Source organism: Prorops nasuta, unplaced genomic scaffold (assembly GCF_024137725.1).
Source record: "Prorops nasuta isolate Cenicafe-Biocafe unplaced genomic scaffold, Cenicafe_Pnas_1.2 PNAS00006, whole genome shotgun sequence".
Taxonomy (NCBI): Eukaryota; Metazoa; Arthropoda; class Insecta; order Hymenoptera; family Bethylidae; genus Prorops; species Prorops nasuta.
Window position 1 is genome coordinate 381918 of NW_027116803.1, and position 24979 is coordinate 406896.

At 32.8% G+C, this 24979-nt stretch overlaps 4 protein-coding genes across 6 annotated transcripts; 2 read left to right on the forward strand and 2 right to left on the reverse strand.

Moving 5' to 3' along the window:
• Positions 1-106: 106 nt before the first annotated feature.
• Positions 107-3696, reverse strand: LOC136774068 (CKLF-like MARVEL transmembrane domain-containing protein 4). The gene is made up of 5 exons (XM_066728140.1): positions 3547-3696; positions 2214-2372; positions 1956-2132; positions 1582-1680; positions 107-1507 (listed from the first exon to the last, which is right to left on the reverse strand). Exons 2-5 carry the CDS (start codon positions 2346-2348, stop codon positions 1373-1375), a joined length of 546 nt encoding a protein of 181 aa, XP_066584237.1. The 5' UTR covers positions 2349-2372; positions 3547-3696; the 3' UTR covers positions 107-1372.
• Positions 3697-3796: 100 nt separating this feature from the next.
• Positions 3797-7609, reverse strand: msl-3 (male-specific lethal 3). 3 transcript variants are annotated; one of them, XM_066728138.1, is made up of 11 exons: positions 7504-7609; positions 6544-6909; positions 6409-6477; positions 6233-6342; positions 5963-6146; positions 5708-5893; positions 5018-5322; positions 4703-4921; positions 4427-4620; positions 4276-4360; positions 3797-4196 (listed from the first exon to the last, which is right to left on the reverse strand). In XM_066728138.1, the coding sequence occupies exons 2-11, from the start codon at positions 6643-6645 to the stop codon at positions 4112-4114; spliced, it is 1539 nt and encodes a 512-aa protein (XP_066584235.1). In that variant the 5' UTR covers positions 6646-6909; positions 7504-7609; the 3' UTR covers positions 3797-4111. The 3 variants fall into 3 exon arrangements, with proteins under 3 accessions (XP_066584235.1, XP_066584234.1, XP_066584233.1); XM_066728137.1 differs by lacking the exon at positions 7504-7609 and adding an exon at positions 7034-7292; XM_066728136.1 differs by lacking the exon at positions 7504-7609 and having other exon boundaries at positions 6544-7024.
• Positions 7610-7630: 21 nt separating this feature from the next.
• Positions 7631-10167, forward strand: CCT8 (chaperonin containing TCP1 subunit 8). The gene is made up of 5 exons (XM_066728135.1): positions 7631-7798; positions 8092-8394; positions 8473-9117; positions 9195-9635; positions 9720-10167. The coding sequence occupies exons 1-5, from the start codon at positions 7739-7741 to the stop codon at positions 9906-9908; spliced, it is 1638 nt and encodes a 545-aa protein (XP_066584232.1). The 5' UTR covers positions 7631-7738; the 3' UTR covers positions 9909-10167.
• Positions 10168-16719: 6552 nt separating this feature from the next.
• On the forward strand, positions 16720-24847 carry LOC136774268 (glycerol kinase 3-like). The gene is made up of 11 exons (XM_066728454.1): positions 16720-17057; positions 21003-21082; positions 21217-21475; positions 21610-21827; positions 21975-22187; positions 22274-22384; positions 22448-22704; positions 22787-22992; positions 23078-23221; positions 23303-23389; positions 24150-24847. The coding sequence occupies exons 1-11, from the start codon at positions 16907-16909 to the stop codon at positions 24245-24247; spliced, it is 1824 nt and encodes a 607-aa protein (XP_066584551.1). The 5' UTR covers positions 16720-16906; the 3' UTR covers positions 24248-24847.
• Positions 24848-24979: the final 132 nt, after the last annotated feature.

Sequence of the window (24979 nt, forward strand, 5' to 3'; positions counted from 1 at the left end):
CATTTCGTCTCGAATCTATAATACTCGCGATACGAGCTCTTGTCTGTTTTTGTACGTTGATAAAAACGCGTGTACTATGTGACTAAATTGAGAAATTCGAGACGAGTCACGTTCAATTTCAGTTTTTATTTCGTTGTTCGCCATTATTATGCGTCATGCGCGCACACCGCATTTGTTACTTTAACGTTTAAACTTATAAGTTATACATATATTGTGAACTTTCGCAATTCTTCATGTACATATACAAATATATACGCATAAACGATATCATACATGTATGAATATGCATACCATGTGTATCCTGTACTCGGTACGAATCCATCGAATAAAGGTAACAAAAATATTAAAAGCATCTCGCACACAATAGCGAAATGGATGAAGCGTAACTATTTGCAGTGTATCGTTGTGTATTCATATATAGTATATACGCAATATTATGATAACATCATTATTTAAACATTTTATCTTGGTATGTGTAGTAGGTATAAGTTAATGCGGGAAATTCTTCGATTCTTCTTTACGAGTGCGTCCGGCGAGAACATCGATTTTCTCTATCAACGGTAAACATTGCCAAGTACTGCCACCTAACAGTCCATAGCACTTTTTGAGATATGTCACTGCTATATATTGATCCCTCTCAAAACTTGAACGTACACGATTCTGTATTATTGCGAATCGAATTGTACCGGCTATAATATTGCTCGGTACATAACATCGTATTATGTTAATAGTTAATAATAAATAGTGCAGCCGTAACATTTTAACTCGTTACGGCTAATCTTACAAAATATGAACACATTACGTACCGTAAGCACAATTCTATGCAAAGCTGTTAAACAGTATTACAATTTCCAACTGGTTTGGATAATGATAAAGGAAAGTTACTTTCTTTGGATTTTTCATGCTAATGTGGTTTTTTAACTATATATATTTGGTTAGTTTTTAAGGTCGCTCGATACCAGAGGAAGTTTTTAGAAATAACGTCGGTACGTAAAGTGTTAACGAGACAATATCATTGGATTAATATCAATTACCATCGGCTGCTTTATAATCTTATGAAGCATCAAATTAGCCAATGCGCACAAGGCATGATTATTGAGTAATTCCTATAACGATAGAAATGCAAAGTAAAAAACGCGAAATTATAGGTGGCGCTATTGGTCATTCTCTTGGCTATTCCAATGCATTCGGAATTACGCATGAAACGCATAGAGTGTACAGTTTAAGTTACGTTAATTATAGAGTTTAAGCGCTTTATGCGCGTATCTGCGTAACTCGGCATGCAATCGGGTTGTACAGTCAGCTGTTATTTAACGCGCCTTAAAATGAAATATTATTAAAAAGCCCATTATCGCCGCAGCTTGGTAGAGAATTAGTACGCCGGGCTTGTCACCGTCGACACTTGTTTAGGAGTGTGCTGACCCTGCGCCAGAGCGCCGCTTCTTGCCGCGTTGAACTTCAGCCAAGCGTCGTATCCGTAAGCGATCATTGCGCAAAATCCGAAGAACTGAAAGCAGCAAATTACTTTAATTAACACAGCCATGATAATCAGTTTAAGATATAACGCGAAAAATGTATTACCGCGGCTACTCCGAATGCTTCAGAGTATTTTGTATGGTCAGCCGCCAATGACGCGGCAAGTAAGTAGAATACGGTCCATATTGAGCAAAACACAAACTCCTAAAACATAAGAGAAAATTATACCAGAGCCTCGTTCGCCAGTGTACTTTACATAATTAATAATAGACACGCGAGTGTCCAGGCTTTTGTGAAAAAAACTCGTGAAAACATTTCAACGCAATGCGACTTTCTCAACGAGCTTTCACTCGTTTTACGTCATATTGCGAAGTACTGATACGGTATTACGATGAGTGATCGTAAAAGGGAGATAATTATGAGGAAACTGAGACGATTAGGTGGCTCGTTGGAACAGAGTAGAGAGGGTGTTCACGTACAATTTTCAGCCATGGAATTCTCGAAAACTTTTCGACGATGTGGAACAAGTACAGGACCAGAACGATTCCTGTGAACCAAAAGCCACCCATTGCTACAGTGTTGAACCATCCTCCACGGCTGCTGGTATTAGAAACGTACGAGCACGTGATGCAAATGAATCCTATGAGGTTCAGAGTCTGAAAAAAGGATCTTATTTAGATCAATCAGTCACACAGCTCTTTCTTGAAAATTATTATCTAATTAAATATAACACTTGCAATTTGTACGACTTTGAGAATACCAGGCAGCGTTCGGATGTAAGACGGATCAAATCTAATATTAGGTTGAGTGGTCGTGGTCGTCGTGGTGACCGTCGTCGTCGTCGTGTGCTGACCTGGGAAACCTTGATCCATGGCTGCTATTTATTCCAGATTGACCTAAAAACGCACAAAAGTGAATAAGTCTTTATTCTTTAAAAGGAATGAAAATTTAGTGATATAAATTATAATTGACTCGAATGAAAAGGACAAAATGTCATAGGGTGAATTTTAATATAAGAATGGTGACAAAAAAGATTTAAATAAAATCACGGTTGGGTCGATTAGCAGCTGTACAAGGCGTAAGAGGCGTAAAAGCGTTTGCGTTATATGTCAGATAAGGGGTGGTCATACGAGAAGCCAGCAACACGCCACGACCCCCAAGGTCGACACTAAAACTATTTCCAAAATTATGCTGCGTTACGCGAGCATCGCGCAATACGAATGATTTTATGTCATCGTGCATAGTTCCATGAAATCATCTTGACTGAAAATAGTCGGTGACAGTTGAAAAAACTCGTATATCCACCTTACTGCACGGAGTTAAAAGCTCCGTTACTTTCTTTACATCCTACCTACGGCAGCCGTAACGTATAGATGCCTTTTATACTATACACGTACAGTCATTGGCAAAACTCTTCTGTGAGCTATATATTATTTATTATGCTTATGCCTCTGAGAAGAAATTGGAATAAACGAAGTTTTTGAAAAATCCTGCATAATTAAGACATACAGTATTGAACAACAATATTAATTTACGAATAAGATCCAAATTTAATTCAGGAATCTCTGAGAAAACTGTTTCCAATATTTTCGTGAATGACTGTATATGTACAACTGTGCACTGCTCGTTTTATTCTGCCCCAGCAAAATATTTACACGAAGAAAGAGAGTACTCCAGAGATAAGAGCATTCAAACTGGAAATAATTATGATTGTGAGAGTACGTGAGACCGAGATTCTGACGAGACACTGTTTACGTATGTATAGGTAAGAGAGAAGCAACAGTTTCGGTAAATGCGTTCACCTAGGCGAAATCGAAGCTCTTGGTCGATAACTACAGAATTTCTACTGAAACGCTACGTTTTGTCAATAAATTTTATCGGAAACCGACTCTTCCCAAGCTTTCTCATTGAACGTTTAAGAATGGAATAAACGATGTAAGCAAAGAAAATTCAAAAAATTATAGAAAAGCGTCGTTCCATGGCAGTACACACTTTAATGGAATAAGCTACTATCGCCTACTCCCTCACAGTTTGCATTTATTACTTATTTACCGGTAAATCCGTACTTACGTGTCAAATATAAGACCGGTACTCCTTTAACTGAAGATGACAAATTCTTGATGTTGTGTTTTAACGACGCTTTTCACGTCCTTGACTCGCCTTGTTGCGTCGTGTGGGAAAAATGTGTTTCTTTGCCGCCTTTACCGACCGATTGTCCCACGTATATAGTACTATATACCACATCACCAACTCACTCCAAGCTAACCACTACACTTACTCTCTCTTACTATACATATCTTGTGCATCTGTGTTTGAACAGTGAGCACTGGTGCATTCTCTCCCCCTCTGTCTATACGCGATGGGCTCAGTGGATAACATTGTTGAATCTCTTGCATAACTGGGATAAATTCTCATTTTTATTATTTATTTTGTATTTTAGAAAATGAAACAATCTCAATTTCTATTTTTTTTTTTTTAGTAATTAATAAAACGATTTTTTTTTATAAAATAGTTAGAATCCTGAATAGCTTTATTCAAATACTTTGATATACATTATACAATTAAAATTAAAAATTGTAATACTTATTAGTTTTTACAAAAAAAAAATAGAGAAAATAATATTAAATAAATATTATCAAATCATCTCCTCTTGCATCAAATGAATGTCCTGTTGTGTATAAAATTGTTCACCAAACCATTCCCTGTGCATTTCTAAATAGCTGTAATCAAATTTATTTATGTTGCTATATTATTTTGGTTAATAATAATCTTATTATCTTTTGTATTAAATTAAATTACCTTAAAAACATGTCCAAATATTTCATAAGTACCTTTAGCTTTTTGTTAGGAATATCCATAGATTGTAATAAGTCTGGTAATTTCACTAATATTTATAAAAGAAAGATAAGATTAACAATTAAATTTAAAGTTAGAAGCTTATAAAACATACCAAACAATCGTGTTAAGTGTACAGCTCCATAAATACTTGATGGATTTGGTGGATTAATTGATTTCACAGAATCTGGTACAAGTCTCCATTTATTAGACTGTTGTAATATAGCAGCTATTTGAGCAGATGCTACAACAGGCATTCTTAATGCTATGCCTCTAGGACTAGAGCAACGGGAACTTGTACTTGCAATACTGTTCAAATAAACATACTATTAAGCCTATGATTTCTTAATTACATTTTTTAAACTTATTGTTTGCAAATAAGGATTAATACCTTGATAGATTACCCAAATCCTGCTTAGTATCTTCGTAAGATCGTAATTGCCTGGAGTCTTCTACAGAGCTAACTCTACACGAACGTAATCTACGCTTATTAGAATTAGTAAACGATTTAGAAGAGCTCTCAATTTCCATTTCTTGTTCTGGAAACGGCGGTAAATGGGAATATTCTGTATCTTCCGTATACTCTTCCTTTATTGCAATATCTGTATTTCTGAATAGATAAATATTTGTCATCAAATGTAAAGAAAATATTGAATATTACTTAAAATAAGTTAGTATTATAGAATTTCAAGTTCAATATACATACTCATTTAATTCCTCTTTAATTAATTTATTTTGCTCCGCGTATAATAGAGAAGTCTTAACACTACTGTATTGTTCTTTCTCTTGATTGTAAAGCAACAAATCGTGCAATGTAAAATCAAAATATATACGTAAACCATCAGCAACTTCCCTACATATATTGACTTCATTTATTGTCTTTTCTAAGGTACTGTTGTTTTTGTTGCGAGGTGGTTTTTCAGGAATGTTTGTGAATTGTGTAGTTGTAAAATGTTGCACCCATGACTCTAAAATACTTAATACAGTAGGCTGTGCAGGTAAAACAGCTAACTGGAATACGGAGAATTTTATATAATAATCAAATTAGGTCAATTACGTGCACGGGCACTCGTTGCTTTCTCCGCAAAGTGAAGAGAAATTTGTATTTGGAAAAAAAAAGTTTAATCTATACAAAAAGTTAAAAGCAAATTCTTCTTGACTAAATTTAGATTTTGAATATCGCTTTTTTATTACCTTGAAAGTATTTCAGTTTCATCTAGCATCATAAAATATCAGTAGGGGCCAATCGTAAAATTTGATTTCTTAAATATTCAGGTATCTTGACTTTGAAAAGAAAGTGACGAGACCCATCAAATAGAAAATACCTATAACAGTACTTTATATGAATAATACTTTTTTAATCTGTCAATGTGTAAATAAAGTTAGTACTGTATACCTTATGTTTATTTGTGATTAAATCATAGTCTTGGTCTAAAATCCGTTTCAGAGTATTTCCAATATCAAGGTCAATACCAGGCTTAATACTAGCACCTGATTGACTTCCACCCCCACTGTTTTCATCATCAGTGGTTTCACCAATATAATCAGAACTACTTTCTGTTTCTTCTTCAGTTGCTACCTCCTGTATTACAACACATTATTATATTTCTTACATATATAAACAAAATATTATGAAAATGTATAAAATTACTTCTGTATCATAATCAGCATTTTGCCCAGAGCTACCATCCTCAGAAGAACCAGTAGTTGCAGAGGTTGCTCGACTGCCTCCACTCCTTGCTCTTCGTCCTGGCTCTGTATTTTCAGATTCTACTAAGCGATCTAATAATTTGTGACTCCTTTTTTTTCTTTCTCTTCGATATAAATAAGCCCCTCTAATTAATAAAATATAACATATAAACATAAATAAAGCAAATATAAATTCTTTTTAATCCCACATAATTTAAAAAGAAATACAAACAGCTGTAGTTGTGCCTTTTGGGCCAAATCCCTTTGCAATTGTCTGTTCTCTTCTGTATCCTTTAATACGTATTCTTCTGTTACACATCTATCCCATGATGAATTCCAGCCCTAATATTCGAACAAATTTAGTAGAATGTGAAGCATATTTTAAATGATCTTGATTTTAGGTCTTACTTGGAAATGAATTAAATATTCTACTGCTTTTCTGCCTCGTTGATCTTTGTTGACAATAACATCTAATACCTGTAGATGATAAATACTTGAATTACATGTGAAACAAACTTCTGACAGAAAATTTATTGTATTTACCTTAGAGTCATATAAAACTTTGGCTTTTGTGGGATCAGGTTCGTAGCATAAAACTTTTTCTCCGTCACAAAATTTAAATTTCGGTCCTCGAGTCGAAACCATTTTTTATAAATGTAATTAGTTATAGAAACATACGTAAACATTTAACCTAAATAATATTTACTTAGGCCGCGCTCCGTTATTGACTGCAATTTGTGCAACTACTGTAGATTGGAAATATTAGGATTTGGAATTTTGGGAAGTTGGGGTGCATCCCGATTAATTGTAAATCTTGAGGCACAACTCCCTGTAGTGTGTAGACAAAACAGCCCCTCCAAAACTAAATCCGCAATTCCACACAATGCAGTGAACAAAACATACGGCGCGCTACACAAAAAATTAAATAATTCTCATCAATCTTATTCCAGATAACGATTTATTAAATCAAGCAAAATATCTTCAGATGCAAAAAGCGCGAGTGAATAATAAATAAGTGAAATTGAAGACCCACCTTAACGACCTTTATGTTCTTCTTTATATTTGTAACTTCGAGCTTGACTAGTGTTGTGATCTAATGGGAATTTTTTCCCCCATTTTGACTACCAGGCACTGCCAGACGCCAGTGCCAGGCACTTTGTATGTAATATACCGTTTGTTTCTTTTCGCTGCACTATCGAACTAATGCAATTAGTTGAAATAAGACAAACATATGTTTTCTCCACTCTAACTTATTGCACTAGTGCAGCAAACAGCGAAAAAGAACAGACCTATAGTGAACGTTTGGTAGGCATGGTAGCTAGAGTGGGTGGACGAAATTCCCATCAGATCACAATAATGACTCGAATACATTTATTTCCCTTTCCATAAATCAAACCGATTAAAACCAAATCGAAACGTTCAGCAAAACCACGCAAAACCCGTCGTAGGCGACGTAGGCTAACAAGAAAAATTTTGATTATTAAAAAAAATTTAGAAATCTACCTTATATCCAATCAGAACGCAGTACCATAGAATTTCGACCAATCACATATGGTTAATTGCTGTTAAAGCACAACTTGTGTATCTGTGTTCTGGACCGAGAATTTGTGAAGTGTGTTCTGTACCGCCTTCATTGGGATTGGAGCATTTGGTGTGTATGTATCATCGGTTGTCTTTACGGTTTTTACACGATAGATAGTTGCACGTGAAAAACTGAATCTTCTTATTACCGGCAAAAATGGCATTACACGTACCAAAAGCACCTGGAGTAGCGCAAATGCTAAAAGATGGGGCACGCGTGAGTATAGTTTATGTGTTTTTCATCACATTTACATGTGGAATTACTCCAAAAATGGATTTGATCCACCATCAATTTATTTTCTTACCGAATTTGATGTTTCCTTTTATGGGCATATATTGCTCACAACTGAAAATTACTTGTTAATAAAACAATATTTGTTACTATTGTACTTCATTAATATCAAATAGTTCATAGAAAATTTTTCATTCAAATTCTTCCTTGACACTTAAAATAGTAAGCTCAATAATACTAAAACACTTTAAATTGTAACAATTTTGTTTAATTTTTAGTACTTTTCTGGGTTAGAAGAAGCTGTATACAGAAATATTACAGCATGCAAACAATTTGCACAAACTGTACGTACTGCATATGGGCCAAACGGTATGAACAAGATGGTTATCAATCACATCGAAAAACTTTTTGTTACAAATGATGCAGCAACAATTATCAATGAGTTGGAAGTAGAACACCCAGCTGCCAAATTAATAGTCTTAGCATCTAAAATGCAAGAGGCTGAAGTAGGGGATGGAACTAATTTTGTTATAATTTTTGCTGGTGCTTTACTTGAAGCTGCTGAAGAACTTCTTCGTTTGGTAAACCCTTTAGTTTGCAATATGAATACAGTTTTCAGTTAAAACAATAGTGATTTTCATACATTATTTTTTTTTTAGGGGATAACCACTTCAGAAATTGTAGAAGGCTATGAAGCTTCCTTGGAAAAAGCTCTGGAGATATTATCAATGCTTGTTGTTCATGAAGTGAAAGATTATCGTAATATTGAACAAGTTAGAACTGGTATTAAAACTTCCATAATGAGCAAGCAATATGGAAATGAAGATATGCTTACTGATTTTGTTAGCCAAGCTTGTATATCAATTTTGCCAGAAAAAACTACTTTCAATGTTGATAATGTTCGTGTTTGTAAAATTCTTGGTGGTGGATTAGCTGGCTCTCAAGTAGTTCAAGGAATGGTGTTTAAGAGACAAGTTGAAGGAGATGTAACTAAATCAAATAATGCTAAGATTGCAGTTTATACATGTGCAGTTGATATTGTTCAGACAGAAACAAAAGGAACTGTACTGATAAAGTCAGCTGATGAATTAATGAAATTTTCGCGTGGAGAAGAGTCTCTTTTAGAATCCCAAATAAAAGCTATTGCAGATAGTGGTGCTAATGTAGTAGTTTCTGGAGGAAAATTTGGAGATATGGCTTTACATTATATGAACAAATATAATTTAATGGCGGTTCGTATACCGAGTAAATTTGATGTCAGACGCCTATGTAAAACAGTTGGTGCAACTGCACTTTCAAAATTGGTAAACAGATCAATCTTTTACTCGTTTAAAAAAAATTTGATAAATTTTTCTTTCTAATATTTTAAATTGATTATTAGACTCCTCCAACTTCAGAGGAGTTAGGTTTTGCTGACTCTGTATACATTGATGAATTGGGAGATACAATTGTCGTTGTCTTTCGATTGGATGGACGCGATAGTCGTGTCAGTACAGTGATCGTTCGTGGATCTACAGATAATTATATGGACGACATCGAGCGTGCTATCGACGATGGTGTAAATACATTCAAAGGTATCACCAGGGATGGTCGCTTTGTTCCTGGAGCAGGAGCCACAGAAGTTGAGTTAGCTGCTCAGCTTACACAGTACGCCGATACTTTGCCTGGTCTTGAGCAATATGCAGCGCAAAAATTCGCAACTGCATTAGAAGTTTTTCCAAAAACCCTAGCAGAAAATAGCGGAAATCGTGCATCTGAGTTGTTATCCAAACTTTATGCAGCGCATAAGGAAGGCAAAAAAACTTATGGATTTGACATTAATGTAAGTATAAGACTCCTACAATCAATATAATTTCCTTGAACTAATTAACTACGTAATTTTACTTTATTTTTTTTTTGTATTTAGGGAGAAGGTTCAGTGGTGGTTGATGCCCTTCAAGCTGGAATTTTAGATTTATACCTTACCAAGGAATGGGCCTTAAAATATGCCGTGGGCGCTGCATGTACCATTTTAAAAGTTGACCAAATTATCATGGCTAAACGAGCTGGAGGCCCTAAACCACCAGCTGGTGGTGTTCGCGATGAAGACGATTGAATACTTTAATTGTGTAACTTTAAAAAAATTTGGCACATACAATTTAATTTATTTATATTGGCATTTAAAATGGCAGATTTAAATATTTAAATTGCATTTTCTTAATATTTTCCACAAATACTGTATTATTAACTCTTAATAATTCTTCATAGTTTTGATAAAAATAACCACTGATGCTATATTCAAAATGTAAAAAAAATCTTGAATAAAAAATCAATCTATAAACACTGATGTATATGTTCCTAGTTTTATGTGATTACAATAAAAAATTTCTGAAATAATTCAATATAATAAAACTTATTTAACACTTTATTCAGATTACTTTAATTTGTACAAAATAGGTTAGTAGAAAAATAGTATGAGTTTGCTGTTTTTAACATTGTTAGAGACTGAATTACTTTTACATTACACATTTCATTTGTTTTTAATATAAAATATATATCCATACAATAAAATAAACTGTTTCCTCTCGAGTATAATTTATAAGGCATTGTCTCAGTATTATCATATAATGTATATATATAGACTTGAAAAAAAGAAATTTTTAATATATAAAATTATACTGATTGAAAGAAAGGAAAAAATTATTGGTTAGGGGCCATAAAACTTTCATAAATTAAAGTCATTTCAAATACAAACTAAAGATAAATAATTCATAGTTATAAATAGATTAATAATGATTCACATTGAATTAAGGCATGAAATTTTAGAGAACAAGGCAGGAGCTTTTTTCACGAAAAGGATTTGACTTTTGTGATGAAAACCCAACAAGTAGGCAGTCTTCTTGTTCATGTTCAGTGATATATTTCATTATATCCTCAATGGCTTTACTAACCATTATACGTTTTATAGCAGCTTCGCGGCGCAATTGCTCCGTTATATGCCGTTGCTGTTGTAGACTTGTCATCACCATTTCCATAACAGCTTCTTCTGAAAAATATTTTAAATATTGAAAAGAAATAAACAAATGTTTTATTGTCATAAACGTTACAATTTCCGCACAAAATAGTTGACAGAAATTATCAATCGTTATATTTTCATTTGACTACTGTTATTGTATTTTAATAAATATATGAAATTTTATTTCATGCTCGAATACAAAATTACAGCTTACGTTTGACAAGATAGCTAGCTATTAATTACACTTTCAAAAGTTTGTACTTCCTACTTGTTTCTTCTAGTAGTTAAGAAAAATATACTGTGTGTGGAAAGCAATAAAAAACATACCAATATTACCAATGAATAATAAGTAATAAAGCCAATATGGGGTAATATGTGATCGGGCAAAGGCTGCTTTCAAGTAAACCAAGCCGATCCCTTCAGGCTATTTTCATATTAAGTCATGCCTCGTGAATGTTTCCAATTTGGAAATATGTACGTTCTACGAATATAAGAATATCAGAATTTTACGGAGGAAAGTTAAAACTTATTAAGAATGTTCATATAATCATCACAAAATGATAAAAATATATACGGATTGACTTATTTCGAGAATGGGGTAAGAAAAGAACTAGTAAGTCGTAAGAAATAAAATAAGTAACAACTTAATCAAAACTTATGCAATCTATCAACAGATGTCGCTAAATACTTCTTTGATGAAGAATGTCCAGTTTCTAATCACTAGCTATGTAACCACCCTATTATGTCTCTAGTTCTAGTCTAGTCACTTTAGTCTCGTCCAGTCGTAGCCACACCGGTCACACCATAAAAATAACCTGGAAATAACCAATAATTTTCAGCACATGTGTATCTGTACATTTTCTAGCAGACGACAAATGTTGAATTTCAAGAAGAATGTCAGGGATATTTCATGTATTTCTAATTCTTCTTTTGAACCTTTAGTGAAAAAAATTAAAGACCGAAAAGTGTGTTGCGAAGGATAAATAATTTCGATGATCGAATACAATTGTAGAGCTTTTACAACCACATAGGATTATTCGCCGGTCGTGAAGTAATTATCGTAAGTAGAGTTTTCATTAATCTTTAATCCCTGTACATTTAATTAGGAACTAATCTTCATCCTCATTCTAAACCATATTTCCTTTTTCTTTGGCAATATTTATTTTCAATAATATATTTCTAAAACAAAAGTTGATGATACTATAACTCGTGCACTTTTAAAAGTAGATAAAATATAAACAAGTAAAATGATAATTATTTATTGGCCCATGCATTCTCTATTATCATAGCGTAATATATCCACGTGTCGATTTCTTTTGTTTCCATTGGTAATATAACCTATGAAAGAAAATACTGTAATGCTAAATTTTGGTCTCCAAGGTATATAGACATACCAATATTGAACACATTTGTTAATTTGATTGAAGAACTAATCATAATTCTTTAATTGAAATAATAAAATTAGAGTAGCTACAGTTGGCATGCAATTTAAAATTATTTACGTAATATATCGAGACAATGGATTTTTGCGAGAAACTAATTTTTATTACTTCTATACTAAAATTCTGCAAAATATTCAATTTCATAACAACAATCGAAATAGTCAATGCATTATCATAAATTGAAACTTACTGGTACATATATCTTCGTATGTTATTTTAGCTTATAGATAACAGGACTAAAAAATGTTTGAAATTATATTTTTCTTTAAAATAGTGTGTTATTGCTTGAAAAGTATAAAATAATTCGTAATATATATCTGAAAATTATAAAAGATCATTTTTTAATTTTTTCGCAGGACCGCGTTGTAAGTAACAGCAATTTATTGAAACTAAATATATTTATCTTTCAACAACTTTCTGCAAGTAGAACGAAAACAAAACCCAGTCAATTTTTTATGGACCGACTTGTAAGTTATACAGTTGTATCCTATTCAGGGCCGTTTTAACTAAACTCTTTAACCGAGGTTTAATTTGTTAAACTCAAGTTAACAGATAGTGTCAGTTACACAAACAATACTATTTTAACAAATGGTTAGTTTAATTACGTCTGGTTGAAATGACCCTCATTATTTAATTATTAGACACCATAAGGTTTTGTCTATATTTTAAAGAATTTTATAATTATATACAGGATTTTCCGTAAAAATTTTTATACCAAAATCGATACATCTTTTCCAAATAAGCGTCATTTTGTTAAATGTCAATATTTCGAAAGAATCTTCTGTTGAACAGATAGATGTAACCATACGTCCCGTTTTTAGACAGATTTTCTAGTTGCCTCTAAACACAGATTCGAGACCCAAAATTGTGTCGTTTTCCAAAAATTTGCAAGAATTGTGAAACAAGCAACAACTGATGTTAGCCACACGATGGAGTCTGCAGCTATGAACAAACATAAACAAATTTTTACTTAGATTAGCAAAAAAAAAAGAAGAAAATGGTACTTATTTCATTTTTTTATGAGCAACTTCTATCTGAGATTAAAATATAGCGTTGCAATTGTTGGAATATCCTTATTTTATAAAAATGTATCAGTATTTTAATTCACAAACATACAAGCTTCGACAATTTCAACAGTTCATAACTTTCTTAAGGATTAATGAAAAGCTTTAAACATTTACACACAAGCGTTTTTTGATAAGTTCTAAAAGTAAATAAATTCTAAAAGAATGAAGAATGATCGGATCCGCACGTTGTGTGATTTTATCTTAAAGGACCTAATACAATATCATATTTAAATCACAATTTCGATTTATTATATTATGTTTTAAAAGATATCTTAATATTTGTACAAATTATAAATTTTTAAAGTACTATTATCTCTTAAAGGTAAAAGAATAAAATATAGAAAATGTAGAAAATATATATACTCCATTTAAATTTCCCACCGAGTTGTGCCTTGTGGCGACAGTTTGAACCAGTTTAGTCTGAACTTCTCCGACAGGTGGATCCTGATTCGAAGCGTTTCTCGCTAGTGTCTGAATAAAACGAAGCTGGTATATAAGCCCGAGACGAGTATATGCTGTTGGGTAGTCTGATGCTTCCCGGGTAAAAACCAACGCATTATGCGGCCTATTTACAGACCACATCATGTCCGTACTCACGTACAGCCAAAACCCTCATCGAATTGATTGTTTACTTGTAAAACTACTGAGGAAGTGACGTTGACTACTTTTTGCAACATTAAAATGTGCAAATTCTTAATGTTGGATAAACATATTTAATTCTTGTTTTTTTCTCAGAAGCTAAACATATTTCATGTTTATTTATTTACTTTGTTATCTAAAAAAGATTGACATTTTAATATATTTCTTTAGACAAATGTGACTTTTCATAAAGTTCAGTTCGAAAATAGAAGATAATTAGCATTATTTTCTAACAAATTTTTACTATCTAGTAGCTTTATCATTAACGGATAACTTAAACTCTGCACCTTTCGCCACGTTGCAAAGTCCAAAAACTTTTCCGATTACCATCGTCCGTGACTTTATAATTCCTTATCATCGCTTAATGAGAATTAAAGTGAAGAAAAAAGGGAAACTATTACATTTGCAATGATCATCAATTTTCTATCCTGTGTTCTTTTATTGTTATTATCAAAATACCATGTTTTTGTTTACCTATAATAAATTGTGTTCTAACCATGCTCTCTTATTACCAAGAGAAAAAATCTTTATAATTTTCTTGTTAACTTTTGTATTAATAAATTTTTCCTCCTTTTTTAGTTATGAATGTAAATTTTTCTGTCGCTTTAAACTTTATTTATCAGCTCAAATCTAATTAAATCAGTATATACCGACGAATCATGACGTGTATCGCCAGCATCGTGAAAACTGTCCATCAGTCGATAATTCGATAAGAACTGTTTTACTAAAGAAAGAGAATTATATTAGTGCGAAAACATTTTTGCAACGTTCAATTAATTTTCTTCAGCGAGAGAGCACAAATTACAAGTATTTGGTATGTTTGATTAATATAGTCCAGCTAATAATTTTCGCAATTTTTCCAACTGCCTGATGCAATAAATGATATTATTGCTACTTGGTAACTTAGAGTTTCTTAGAGATAAAAATAGTTAAAAAATAGCAAATCAACTCAAAATTTGCATTAAACTTGGATAAATATTTATACAAAACTACTGAGTCGAGAAAATTAAAAAAATCATAAAACAAAATAATATAAATATTGAGATTGGGAAACCTATACTAGAAGGTCAATACAATGAGTTTACGAGTGGCAAGAAAAAAAGACAAATATTAAGGAGGAATCTTTATGACATATACCAGGAAAAAGTTAATTAGTTAATGATTAATTTAATGAGATAATTTTAAAGTTATCGCCGTAATTTGCGGCCAGAGTTCAGATGCTGACGAGGGCATTGTACTTGGAATTTGATCAAGAAATAACCATAAATAAATAATTAAGAAAACAATGTACCAATGAGTCAACTAAGATAAAATTACAAAATTACAACTTAAGCACAGATCTGCGATTGAAAATAGAAGAAACCTCCGAAAAATAAAAGAAAACAAACAATTATATTTATAAATAAACAGATGAAATTAGATTTGAGTAAAATGAGAAATAGTCTTTGAGGCCACGTGAATCAGCACGTTTACGTGTCTCGTGCACGCGATGCAATACAGACCATTGCACTAATGCTTCGCAATTTATTCTATTAATACAGGTGATTTGCCAAAATAAATGTTTGAAATCAACTTTACTTTTATTTACATTGTATAATCTTATTGCAAATATACGAATATATCTTTCACTCTACAACTCTATTAATTTCTTTAAATTATTACATCGCAAAAAAGATTGGAAAATTCTAATTTTTAATTTACATAATATGACATTTGGGAAGAAAATATAAAATTCTATTCGAAGAGTAGAAACTACAGAAAATTATAAGTTTGTTCATTTTTCGGAGGTTTTGGTATCTGAAAAATTTTCAAGAGAATACGATCTATACTGTAGATTGAGAAATGGAAGAGAGTGAACGGTTCACCTAATTTTAGATGGATAAACTGGCCTGGCCTGGCCATGACCACGAGACGACACTAGTTGGTTCGTACTTACTCGGTCTATACTTACTGGTCGTGGTATTTTGCACAGTCTACAGTCTACACAGCGCAGGATGAAAGTCGATTTTGTTGGAGGGGGTTGGACCTTTCGTAGTGGGGAAGGGTAAGGAGGGGAGGGTAGAAGTAGAGTCAGTAGGGCTCACCTGATCACTCGCCACTCGTGCCTCCATCAGTCCAACGTCAAATTCCTTCTCTCCTTATTTTCTCCCTTGAATAATGCACGTTTCTATATTTTCCTACATTTATCTCACTTGACTTTTTACTCGAACAATATATTTAATATCTTTTATCGCGATAACACCACCTCTTACCTACAAGTTTTACGTAATGAAATTTGTTGTTCTTCATCCACAAGATTTTTTATATTTACTTGAACAATTTTGCCGAGTGGGCATCAGTGCAGTGGTTGTTGTGTGTCGATTGATCCAAGTGATGATTTAACAGGACTTTGGCAAAAATTTGTCAACCCTGATATATACAGCAATAGTCTTCGGTGTTAAAGAGTTGTAGATTATTATTATTATTTCAAGCAAGCTTTCGACGTGTTGGAGCTGCTAAATTTTAAATCTGCTGATTCGAAAAGTTTTGTTGAGACCAGTGCGAGACACCTGTTAGGAAAGCCTCTAAACCTGCGCTTATAGCTTCAGGTTTGCTCAGTTGATCAAAGAAACCCGCCAAGGTAACTTCGGAGCTCTCGTAAAAATTTGCATAGTTTCTTCTTTCATTCCCGCCCAACCCAATTCAAACTCTCCGCATTGCAGTGGAGCCGAATTCCATCGATCCAAATCAGTCGAAATCATTCACGAAAATTGCAAAGGTTCTTTGACATTTGACCCTAAAAGTGTATCGAGAGAAAAATTAATAAAACGATTTTGCAAAAGTTTTTTGAAATTTATCTATTTTTGTTAATTTTAAAAAATTGATTAAAGTGATATGAGTTGATAAAGGGCTAAAGTTGACAGTGCTAATCGATTTTGTAAGGTTCGTTGTTACCGGAAGTCGAACAAGAATGGAGAACCACGTGAACCAAACTGGTGAGGAACACTCCGAGAGTAGCGAGGATGACGTTTTTGAAGACAAGGATTTTAACCGTGAGCTGGAGACTACGCAAACCGGCAGGCGAACCAGTATCTTTCAATATTATGCGTTCAAAAGACAAGGTAAGCTTAAATATACAGGGTGAGACACTTGACATGTCTCAGAACGTAGAGGAATATAAAAGTTCCCTCGTTAACTATAAAAGATTTCAATTTTTTCCACGGGACCTTTTAGAAGCTTCTTTCTATTTTTGCATTTAAAGTGGTCTTACGCAAAAAATTGCTATCTGCTGGAGTTACATAGATAATGAATTTTTACGTTCCAACTCTGGGACACCACAAGTGCTTTACTCTATATAACATATAATACACAGTGTTCTTTTTTTTTTACAAAAACCTTCAAGATTATTTTTCGTGTATCGATCAACTATTATCTCAAAACAATACATTTGTGGTTTGACTCGTAATTGCATAACACAGCACATAAATTTTCATTTCATACAAGTAGAAAAATCTTGACTCGTTCTTCTGCTATTGTTATTTATTTTAAAAATTGAAGAATCTTTTTTAATTGTTAAGCAATGGATAAGCTAATTTTATTTACGATAAAAACGAGTACTAATAAAATGTAAGACTGGAACATGTAGAAAAAAAATGTACAGCTTTTGAAGATATTTCAAAATAATTATTGGTACTGCCAAGAAGCAGGTATTTTGAAAATAAAGATTTCTCCGGTAGATTAGGAGAGAACAAAGTTGTCGTAGGGAAGCCTCATGGTCAGGACTGGCGATGTTTCTGCCAAAAACATATATACGAAGATTGCACACACACACACACACAAACAAACACGAGCCTCTAGATATCCACGTGCCACTCTACAGTATGTGTCAATGCATGTCGATGCAAATTTCCTTCCGTGGTAATACATTATAACCGAGCGAGCACGTGAAGTATTACCAGTCAAAAATTTCTCTGGTACAATTGGCAAATCGTTTCAAAATTGAATGGAACACTACTAGCCTAATCGCATCTTTCTCGTGCTTCCTCGATTAATTACGAAATTCACTTGAACTTTGATGCAACACGTGTATTCAAGAATCTTATTCCGGGTATAGAAAAATATTCCACGAAGCGGCTTTTAAGCTTCCAAATAAACAATTATAACTCCATCCTGACTATGCTTCACTTACAAAAAATATCTTAAATTTTATATCATAATATTTACTTAAATATAATCACTTTCAACAAGCTTACGAGCAAGGATCTTTGAAAAGAAACATTCCACTTATGAGCTTGAGTATGTGCGAATTATGCAATTTTCAAGGTATATGTTATTGCACTAAGCCAACTAGACTTGCTATCTCACTTGGATCAGCTTGGATAACTGCTCGATATTTCTTTTCTTTCATAAAGACTCGTTTCTAATCATAGAAACGCCTGTTGTCCTTGCTATCCGTCATCCGATTGCATAATTTTTATTTGAGAACAGATGAACTTTCGATCCTCTCGATATGTTTCGTTGATTCTCCTTAATTAAATTAATCATATCGGAAAGCAAGTATAGTTAATACCATTTTTTGGGGGATTTCACTAAAACGAGGAAAGCAATTAAAAGCTAAGATACTAGATAAACGCATACAAATTTGCTTATCTGGATGAATTCATTGTTCCTCGTTTCATATATCATTTTAAGCTTTGTGCGACTCTGTTGTACAGTTCAAATTAAACTTCGAAAGTCCAAAGTTCAAGCTCCGTTAAACGACAACACAATTCTTAAACTATAACCTAAAAAAATTAGATTCTTTGAACCGATGGATAAAGTACAGTGTACTGAGTGTACTAGAGTCTCTATTAAAATAAATTTAACAATTTCATCATACTTATCTTGCGTTTTATCTGGATTGGTGGATTGCACTTTGATTTTATATTGATTTGAACTTTTATACCGATAACAAAAGATATAAAATGGAGAAACGGGAAAGTTTATATGGATGAATAATAACTGAAAGAGAGAAAAATTTGTGCAAGTTTTTCGAAGTGAATATCGAGTTTTCTTCGAAGTTTCTTTCACCTTAACCTCAAAATTCTGGTTGATTTCTTAATTCTGCGTAGAGATCAAAAGGATTATCAGGGAAATGAAGAAGGGGGGAGCGATAACATTTGTATATTTACAGGCTTACCATTAACATTCCTTGAGACTTAAATATTATCGCCGATTTCGTGTTTTACCTCGACTTGTGTGAAAAAGTTAAAGTGGAAAGGGTAAAACGAGGCGAGAGCAGACGAGCAAGCGTGGCGCTGCCTGTTTAACGATTACGTCATAGTAAACACGGTCGAGCCTTCTTGTTCGACCAATCGTGGATGGACTCGTGACGTCATGGACTCGCTATACGTCTGTTTCTTTATGTGCAGTATGCACAAAAATGAATCTCCATTTATAGCGGCTAGACTTGGGGATCTTGATCAATACATTTTTACGCAATATGAATGTTTCAACTGATAAACTAGAAATTGCAACATGACTTACATAGTGTTCAAATATAGAAATTTTCTCTATTAAATTCATGTTAATCTGTTCACCTACTTGGCTGGCCTCGCATAATTCACTGGTGAAATGTATATACACTTATGATTGATTAATATCGACAAGAAAAGATTAAACCCGAGGAGCTTTGGAACAAAACCGAATAAATCAATTTTAACGAAAACGTGACATTAGCTCTGCTTGTGGGTTAATTGGTTAAAATGCGTCATAAAAGTCTGGTAATTTTTAATAAAACTAAACAAACATATAATTTAACTATTTAATTTTCTTACTAACTTCTCAGTTTTCATTTGAATGTATCCTTAACAAATTAAGAAATAACTGCCACTGATTTATATACGTTTTCACAAAATAAATTCATTCGATTTTGTTCGAAAGTTCCCCAATTGTTTCATTATTATATAAATACTTCCTGCGAGAAAGTTTTATATTCCTCTGCTATTTTTTTTTCTTACGATGAAAAAGAAGGCGTTGAAAGGAAGTACAGAAGAGGATACCGGAAGTTGAGTGGTCCGGAGGAACGGCGGGAATAATTGGCCGATTTAAATACACAGGGTAGAAAAAAGGCATGCGGAGTAATTAACGTATGAAAGAAAAAAGTTTGAAATGGCCTTCTTATCGCTCGTCTCGATAAGACAGACGAGTTGACCCCGTCGATTCGTTGCTTGGCATGTGACGTGGTTTTATTAAAACTGTTTGGGGATTCCGATTTTCCTCGTTAATAAAAGGAACTGTTCAAAGCGGAATCATTCATTGTAATTGACACCGTCTTCAACTACTGAGCTCTCTATACCTCTGTCACATTTATCTCCAAGGTCGGTATTCTTGGACTGTTTGCCAAATTTATTTCATTTTTCCATCTCTTTCTTATTCTTTAAATTTATTCACGCGAAAATAATCAAGTTTACTTTAAATTGCAAATTAAAAATTCCAAAGATTTCGTTTTATTGATTTTTTTGCAACCTCCAGAGAATGTCACTTAGAAACACGAATGTTAAATGACGGTTATCATCGATTATTTTTGACAGATGATTGTACAAAATATTGAACTTGATGCTACGATTTTTTCAACACTCCTAATAACGATCTAACCTAATCTAATATCCAATCGCGAAGACCGGTACACTAAATTTTTTAATTGTTTTTTAATTAATTATCGTGGTCTGTAGAAAATAAATATGAATGACCTGTATTATGAGTGAAATTAGAGCGTTGAGTGGTGGTGGACTTCCGGTGGACTTTGCACTGTAAGTAAAAGAGAAAATTCCAAGACTCTTATTGCAAGATAAAAATGAGCTCGCTCCAGGTTATATCATCGTTGCGATTAAATCAACTATTATTAAATATAAACTGAACGACAAAATATGCCCATGAAGTACAGACTGGAATTTTTTTAGCAAGATTATATCTGATACGAAATCATGTACAAACAAATCGTATTATTTTTTCGTTATCCTTATATCTAATTTAACGACCGTTGCACGAATTATCGAATGTAAAAATAATATTTTTTTTTTATCTAGACACAATGCCGGGAACCGTAAAGGAAACTGGACCTCTTATCGGTGTGATAGACATTGGAACACGCACAATTCGTTTTGTGGTAAGTTTCCTCTTTTCGTCTTATCTATATCTATTCCATATATTTTTATCTAATATTTTACATTAAAAAATATTGATAAGTTCTAATTATAATATAAAGGTTTTTATTTATATTTTGCTTCTTCTCTGAATCAGGTTTACAATGCTAAACACGTAACGGAAGTGGCTTCCCGAGAAATTGATATGGAACAATCTAGTCCTAAGGAAGGATGGGTTGAACAGGATCCAAAGGAAATGTTATTTGCTGTGAAAGCCTGCATCAAAAACGTCGAAAAGACAATGGAAGGTATGGGCCTGAAAATGGAAGAAATTATCACAGTTGGAATAACAAATCAAAGAGAAACAACTATAGTGTGGGATGCTACTACTGGAGAACCACTTTATAATGCCATAGGTAATAATTGGAAAGATTGAAACAATTTTTATTGGTTTATTAAAATATTTCTTTAACGCAATTATACGACAGAAAATTATTTTCTTATTAAAAAAATAAAGAATTTGTAAAGAGTCAATTTCGTTTTTTTTCAGTTTGGTCCGATATTAGGGCAGCTTCAACTGTTGATCAAATAATAGCGAAATTCCCAGATCAAAATAAGAATCATTTGAAACCACTGTGTGGGCTACCAATGAGCCCCTATTTCTCAGCATTAAAAATTCGCTGGTTAAAAGACAATGTAAAGCCAGTGAGAAAAGCAATGAAAGACAGGAGATGTAAAGTTGGTACTGTCGATACTTGGATAATATGGGTGAGTGAGAAAAGTCATCAATTTTTTATGTATAATTCAATATATACTTATGGTAGTTTGGTTTTTACAGTAGGATGTATTATAAGAACGATGAAAAATGAAAATTAAAAGTATGAATTAATTTGACTAATTGATCAAATTTTGCAGAATTTGACTGGAGGCAAAGAAGGAGGCCTATATATCACAGATGTAACAAATGCATCAAGAACCATGTTAATGAATATCGAGACACTGCAATGGGATCCTACATTATGCAGATACTTCGACATTCCTATTCAACTTTTACCAGAAATCAAAAGCAGTTCTGAAATCTATGGAAAAATCACTGTTGGACCTCTTTCTAATATTCCTATATCAGGTGTATGTACATGTTCTATTAATATGATTAGAAAATAACATTTTATTAGAAATATTAATAAAACTTTAAATATTTTTTGATTTTGCAGATACTTGGAAACCAACAGGCATCATTGGTAGGTCAAAATTGTCTACAAAGGGGACAAGCTAAAAACACTTATAGAAGTGGCTGTTTCCTTCTTTGCAACACTGGAACCACTGTAAATATTTTTATATATTTATTATTATTTCTAAGATTTTTAATAACAGTCAATTAATTTCAGAGAGTATTTTCATCTCATGGTTTGGTAACAACTGTAGCTTATCAGTTAGGACCTAATAGCCCAGCAGTGTATGCATTGGAAGGCTCGGTTGCTGTTGCAGGAGCAGCAATAAAATGGCTGAGAGACAATATGAAATTAATTAAAGATATTCATCAATCTGAGCATTTAGCACAAAGTGTGTTCAATACTGGTGACGTTTATTTCGTTCCAGCTTTTAGTGGATTGTATGCTCCATATTGGAGAAAAGATGCCAGAGGGTTGGTACAGCCTCGTTGATATAACACTAAAATAAAAAGAAATGGAGTATCTCCCATTCTTAACGTTTAATCGATTTTTTAGAATAATCTGTGGCCTTACAGCGTTTACTACAAAGGAGCACATTATTAGAGCATCCCTGGAAGCCGTTTGCTTCCAAACAAGAGATATTTTAGAGGCTATGCACAAAGACTGTGGTTACCCATTAACCAAGTTGAAAACTGATGGTAAAATGTCCACAAACAATCTTTTAATGCAGCTACAGGCAGATTTGTGTGGTACCCCAGTTTGTAAGTAACATTTTGTTAATTTAGATCAATTGAATTGGGATAATTTAATATTCTTTTTTTATATATAATTTTTAATATATCACAGTTAGGTCCACTGTGCCAGACATGACAGGCTTAGGAATTGCTATGGTGGCAGCACATGCTGAAGGAATTAATGCTTGGGAATTAGAAGGAGAAGAAGTTGAAACTGTGCCTACTGATACGTTTTTACCTACAACCACGCCAGAAGGTAGTAAAGGAGAAATTACAAATTATAAGCGAAAGAGAAAATCTTGTAGAAATTACTGTAATACAAATTTATTTCTTTTAGAGCGGGATAACAGGTATAAAAAATGGAAAATGGCAGTAGAGAGGAGTCTTGGGTGGGCATCGGTACAAATGTCCGAACAAATGACAGGTAAAGCTAAAACTACTGCACAAACAAAGGCTGGCAAACCTGGAGTGATAACTGCGGCACTGTTGAAATATCTTTGATTTTTCACAATCTCACCTCTTTTTTTCATTCTTTAACCTTTCCTCTGTTTCCATCTTTCTATCTCTTTTTGTCAAAATCTTTCCCTGCTCTACATACGCATGATTTTTTTTCTTACATTTGTAAATAAAATCGATGGTGAAATCATTGATCACTCACTACAAAAAATGAATGATTCTAGTGAGAAAGTTTTCTACTATTTTTAAAAATATACAAATATGGTATGCATGGTTTTTGAAATATTGGAGTTCTATTGGTTTATTTGTAGTCATTACTTTTCTTTATCATTCTCTGATATTTATTTATTCCCATACTTTTGATTTGTTAATAAAACTGTATGTAAACATTTTTCCTCTCCTATCATTAATGTGTGTATGCTTCTGGCTGTGTTATTGTTATTGTTGTATTGTTTTTATTTATGCAACTCGTTATTTTTAAGTAGAATAGTAATTTTTTTATAAATAAATTTTTCACATCATTCTTGTCTATATACTTTTCTATAAATAAGTTTGACTATAATCATTAATATAAATCTGTATAGTAGATAAATAATAGCTCTATGACATTGCATTATAAATTAAAAATACGTAAGCGTTTAAGTAAACCCTTTGAGTATCTTTTATTGCTATTTGAAAAGAAAATGTATAATATTAGCAAAAGCTTATCAAACTTTTTATTGTTTCAGACGAGAGGTATCGTGTATTAGCATCAATTCCTGCCAGCTGGTTCCTCATGACGAGTTTCATTCTTTTACGATTAAGTTACATTTTTGAAAATCGGTGACAGCCAGTTATTATTATCTAAGTTGACTTTCAAATAGTCAATAATTAAAACGAATTGCGGAAGATTGAAGGTTTTCGGGAAAAAGACAGACAAAGCTCAAGCGTTAACCCATAGTCAGACTATAGATAAAACGATGCACTGTTATTCCATTTCACTCATATAGCTCGTCAGATATTTATCTGTTATTTATTTAATCATCCAGTAACAATTATTTTACTTAAAATTGCCACATATGAATAAGTATACGGGTAAATTATATTTTAACAAAATCTTGAAACGATTATCTAGAAATTTGGTTGTGAAGAAATCAATTAAATTTCTAGAATTGTTGTTTTAAATATTTTACATTGGCAAGTATTTATTTGATGATTGCGTGCTTATTATAAGATTATTTTTTAATACATTGAGGCAAAACGCTCTTGTTAAGTAATTCTTAATGACATCTCTGTACTGTACTAAAAACAGTATTTTTGAACCTAGACTGATGTAAGTTAAAAGGAAGCAGTTATACTTAATTGTCTTGTAATTTATTGCAAATAGTGCTCCATGATATATATCCGACTTTTAAAGTGTTGATGGAAATATTATTGATTAAATGAATATTTGGTTCGTTTTAATGTGATTTTTTATTATTTCACCTGATCTCCCTAAAAGAAGGTGACTAAAGGATTATTCAAAATTAGCGGGTAAAAAGCGCGGTCGTGTTGAAGATGTCGCGACGATCGTTTTTTT

Excerpts from the sequence above, each read along its gene's own strand:
- LOC136774068 (XM_066728140.1), bottom strand. The coding sequence starts at position 2,348 with ATGGATCAAGGTTTCCCAGGTCAGCACACGACGACGACGACGGTCACC. Across the intron at positions 1,681-1,955 it reads GAATTCCATGGCTGAAAATT|GAGTTTGTGTTTTGCTCAAT; the intron begins GTACGTGAACAC and ends CTTATGTTTTAG. Across the intron at positions 1,508-1,581 it reads AAGCATTCGGAGTAGCCGCG|TTCTTCGGATTTTGCGCAAT; the intron begins GTAATACATTTT and ends TGCTGCTTTCAG.
- msl-3 (XM_066728138.1), bottom strand. The coding sequence starts at position 6,645 with ATGGTTTCGACTCGAGGACCGAAATTTAAATTTTGTGACGGAGAAAAA. Across the intron at positions 4,922-5,017 it reads ATTAAAGAGGAATTAAATGA|AAATACAGATATTGCAATAA; the intron begins GTATGTATATTG and ends TTATCTATTCAG. Across the intron at positions 4,197-4,275 it reads TATTTGGACATGTTTTTAAG|CTATTTAGAAATGCACAGGG; the intron begins GTAATTTAATTT and ends ATTTGATTACAG.
- CCT8 (XM_066728135.1), top strand. The coding sequence starts at position 7,739 with ATGGCATTACACGTACCAAAAGCACCTGGAGTAGCGCAAATGCTAAAA. Across the intron at positions 8,395-8,472 it reads CTGAAGAACTTCTTCGTTTG|GGGATAACCACTTCAGAAAT; the intron begins GTAAACCCTTTA and ends TTTTTTTTTTAG. Across the intron at positions 9,118-9,194 it reads CAACTGCACTTTCAAAATTG|ACTCCTCCAACTTCAGAGGA; the intron begins GTAAACAGATCA and ends ATTGATTATTAG.
- LOC136774268 (XM_066728454.1), top strand. The coding sequence starts at position 16,907 with ATGGAGAACCACGTGAACCAAACTGGTGAGGAACACTCCGAGAGTAGC. Across the intron at positions 21,083-21,216 it reads CACGCACAATTCGTTTTGTG|GTTTACAATGCTAAACACGT; the intron begins GTAAGTTTCCTC and ends TCTCTGAATCAG. Across the intron at positions 23,390-24,149 it reads AATGTCCGAACAAATGACAG|ACGAGAGGTATCGTGTATTA; the intron begins GTAAAGCTAAAA and ends TTATTGTTTCAG.